The sequence below is a fragment of the Adiantum capillus-veneris genome, chromosome 7, assembly GCF_014529385.1.
Source record: "Adiantum capillus-veneris isolate H3 chromosome 7, ASM1452938v2, whole genome shotgun sequence".
Lineage (NCBI taxonomy): Eukaryota > Viridiplantae > Streptophyta > Polypodiopsida > Polypodiales > Pteridaceae > Adiantum > Adiantum capillus-veneris.
In genome coordinates, this window is record NC_140937.1 from 114,291,723 (window position 1) to 114,294,542 (window position 2,820).

At 44.4% G+C, this 2,820-nt stretch overlaps 1 protein-coding gene across 1 annotated transcript; it reads left to right on the top strand.

Moving 5' to 3' along the window:
* Nucleotides 1-1,700: 1,700 nt before the first annotated feature.
* Nucleotides 1,701-2,582, top strand: LOC147454461 (uncharacterized). The gene has a single exon (XM_086517344.1). The coding sequence runs from the start codon at nucleotides 1,701-1,703 to the stop codon at nucleotides 2,580-2,582; it is 882 nt and encodes a 293-aa protein (XP_086373470.1).
* The last annotated feature ends 238 nt before the right edge of the window (nucleotides 2,583-2,820 follow it).

A 2,820-nucleotide genomic window follows, 5' to 3' on the forward strand; every position in this document is an offset into this window, starting at 1 on the left:
AGTAAAGATTAGATTAATCAAGAAGAGCTTAGTCTAATTACAATGGTTAGCACTAGCCTCTTAAGCATAGACATTAAGCTCAAGGCTAGGCCATAGAGTGAACACTCAAGAGAGAGGGAGTTGATCCTCAAGAGTGGATACTCAAGAATGAAGCCTCCTTGCATAAAGGCTTCCTTTTAAGGGCTTTCACCACAATCCCTTCTGTTATGGGTTTAAGCTTGAGCCCCCTAGCTAGCATATACAACTTTGGAACTCCAAGTAAGCCCAAGACTTATACAAAGTGAGTGGGAAGTATTGAGTCACATCCGTCGCATATCTCCCGCTTGATACATAACCGGTGTAGCCTGTGTTAGCCGCTGCTAACATTAGCACAGTCTTTAAGTGAAATCACAAAAGAAATACTTAATCTCTTCCCCTCAATGTTTTCTCTTTCTTGGCACTGCTCAGTGTCTTGAAAATTAGCTCTGTGATTGTGCGTCTGTCATTTGGTTGTGACTCGCTGCATTGAGTGGTGTTGCTCGTTGCTCCTCAAGCTACTAGCTAAAGCTCGCATAGCTCTCTCTCTCTCTCTCTCTCTCTCTCTCTCTCTCTCTCTCTCTCTCTCATTCGTGTCACACTTGCTATCTCCTAGGAACAGAGCTTCCATAATCGAGGCCCCGCATAACTCTCTCGCAGGTGATGATAAATTTTGAGCACTGCTAACGAGATTCAAACAGAATCGAAATAGAAATCACGCCATGCAAAAAATAAGTCCCAACAAAATACTTATATAGTGATAACAATATGAGACCAATAAAATACCATACCAATAATATACATCTATGATAATCGCTCATTTCATTGGTAGACACAAATACCTCTATCTGTGAGGTCATTGGTGAAACTATTTATCTAAGATATATATATATATATATATATATATATATATATATATATATATAGGCAAAAGAATAAACTCATATGCAAAAGTTTGGCGTAAACTTAATTTAGGGAAAATTACCAAAATACCTCTCTAATTTGTGGAAACTCCCAAAATAGCCCTCAAATTTCAAAAATTCCCAAATTAACTTTGTAACTGTTATGGTTCGATTGTTCACAATTCCCCGATCTTTATCCTTTCTTGACAATTGAGATCCGTATTTTTAGTGTTTAGCATGTAATTTGTCACAAATCACTTCCCAATAAAGGCAATTATGTCTAAAAATAATGAAGCAATTTATCTCCAAAGCCTACATAGCCATGTATCTTGTATAGATAGACAAATAGTCTTCTTATGAAAAGCTACAAAAAGAATCATCTTTAGTTTGGAAAATTTCAAGAGTATTGCAGGAATTGATGACAAAATATGTGGGGTAATTTGGGAGATTTTGAAATTTGATGGGTATTTTGGGAAATTCCACAAATTAAAGGGGTATTTTGTTTGGTAATTTTCCCTTTAATTTAACTAATGATTGCGGGGGGGGGGGGGGGGGGCACGTCCGGCATCGTGCCCGCACGGCGAGCGCACTAAGCTGATCATCGTCGAGTGGACTGTTGGTGGCTGACCAGCTGCACGGCCGGGGAATTCGCTGCTGCAAGTCAAAGGTGGCGGGGCTTATAAAGCTGAAGGGAGGCCTGCTCAACTGCTCCAGCTGGCCGGTACGTACTGGCAGCAGCTGCTCTGTGACCTTCTCACCCACTCACTAACTAGCTATTTCAGTATGGCTCTTCTGCGGCATCCCTTACTCCTCCTGCTGGCCCTCGTGGCCTCCGCCTTCCTTAGCGTCCAGGCCAGCTACTACCCACCGGAGGAGAGCGGCTACTACCCAAAGAAGAAGGAGGAGGAGGACTACACAAAGTCGCCTGCTGTGCCCCACTACAAGAAGCCCTCCCCTTCCCCGGCCTATTATGACCCCAAACCCTATTACTACTACAAGCCCAAGCCCTACTACTACAAGCCCAAACCCAAATCCTACTACTACAAGCCCAAGCCCTACTATTATTCCAAGCCCAAGCCATACTACTACAAGCCGGAGCCAAAGCCAGTCTACTACAAGCCTAAGCCAGACTACTACAAGCCCAAGCCCTACTACAAGTCCCCCGTCTACTACAAGCCGAAGCCCTACTACAAGGCCCCCGTCTACTACAAGCCCAAGCCGCACTACTACTACAAGCCTAAGCCCTACTACTACTACAAGCCTAAGCCCTACTACAAGCCCAAGCCCATCTACAAGCCGCCCTACTACACCCCTTCTCCCGTTTACAAGTCCCCCCCTCCTCCTACCTACTACACCCCTTCTCCTGTCTACAAGTCCCCTCCTCCCCCCACATACTATGACCCCTCCCCAGTCTACAAGTCTCCTCCTCCCCCCACATACTATGACCCCTCCCCAATCTACAAGTCTCCCCCACCTCCCACCTACTATGAGCCCTCCCCCATCTACAAGTCTCCCCCACCCCCCACCTACTACGAGCCCTCACCCATCTATAAGTTCCCTCCACCACCAACCTATGAGCCTTCTTCAACCTATACCTCCCCCCCTCCCTCTATTGTATACGACCCTCCTTACACTTCACCTTCTCCACCTCCCCCATCTTACTAGGATCACCCCTTATTCACGACATCAATAACATCATCCCAACAAAATGTGGAGGATGTTCTAAATGTAGTTATTCTTTTGAATTAACAGACAAGAGCCATTCTAGAAACTGATTATCTTCATCCATCATAGAATCTCATCAAATCTTTTCATTCATTTTAATGGTCCATGTGTGGGCTTAAAACCTCAATTCCTCATCAGATTCTTTCCGTTACTCACATAGACTTTTTACCAACTATGT

Bases quoted from the DNA above. Each gene is read 5' to 3' on its own strand.
- LOC147454461 (XM_086517344.1), top strand. From the start codon at position 1,701: ATGGCTCTTCTGCGGCATCCCTTACTCCTCCTGCTGGCCCTCGTGGCC.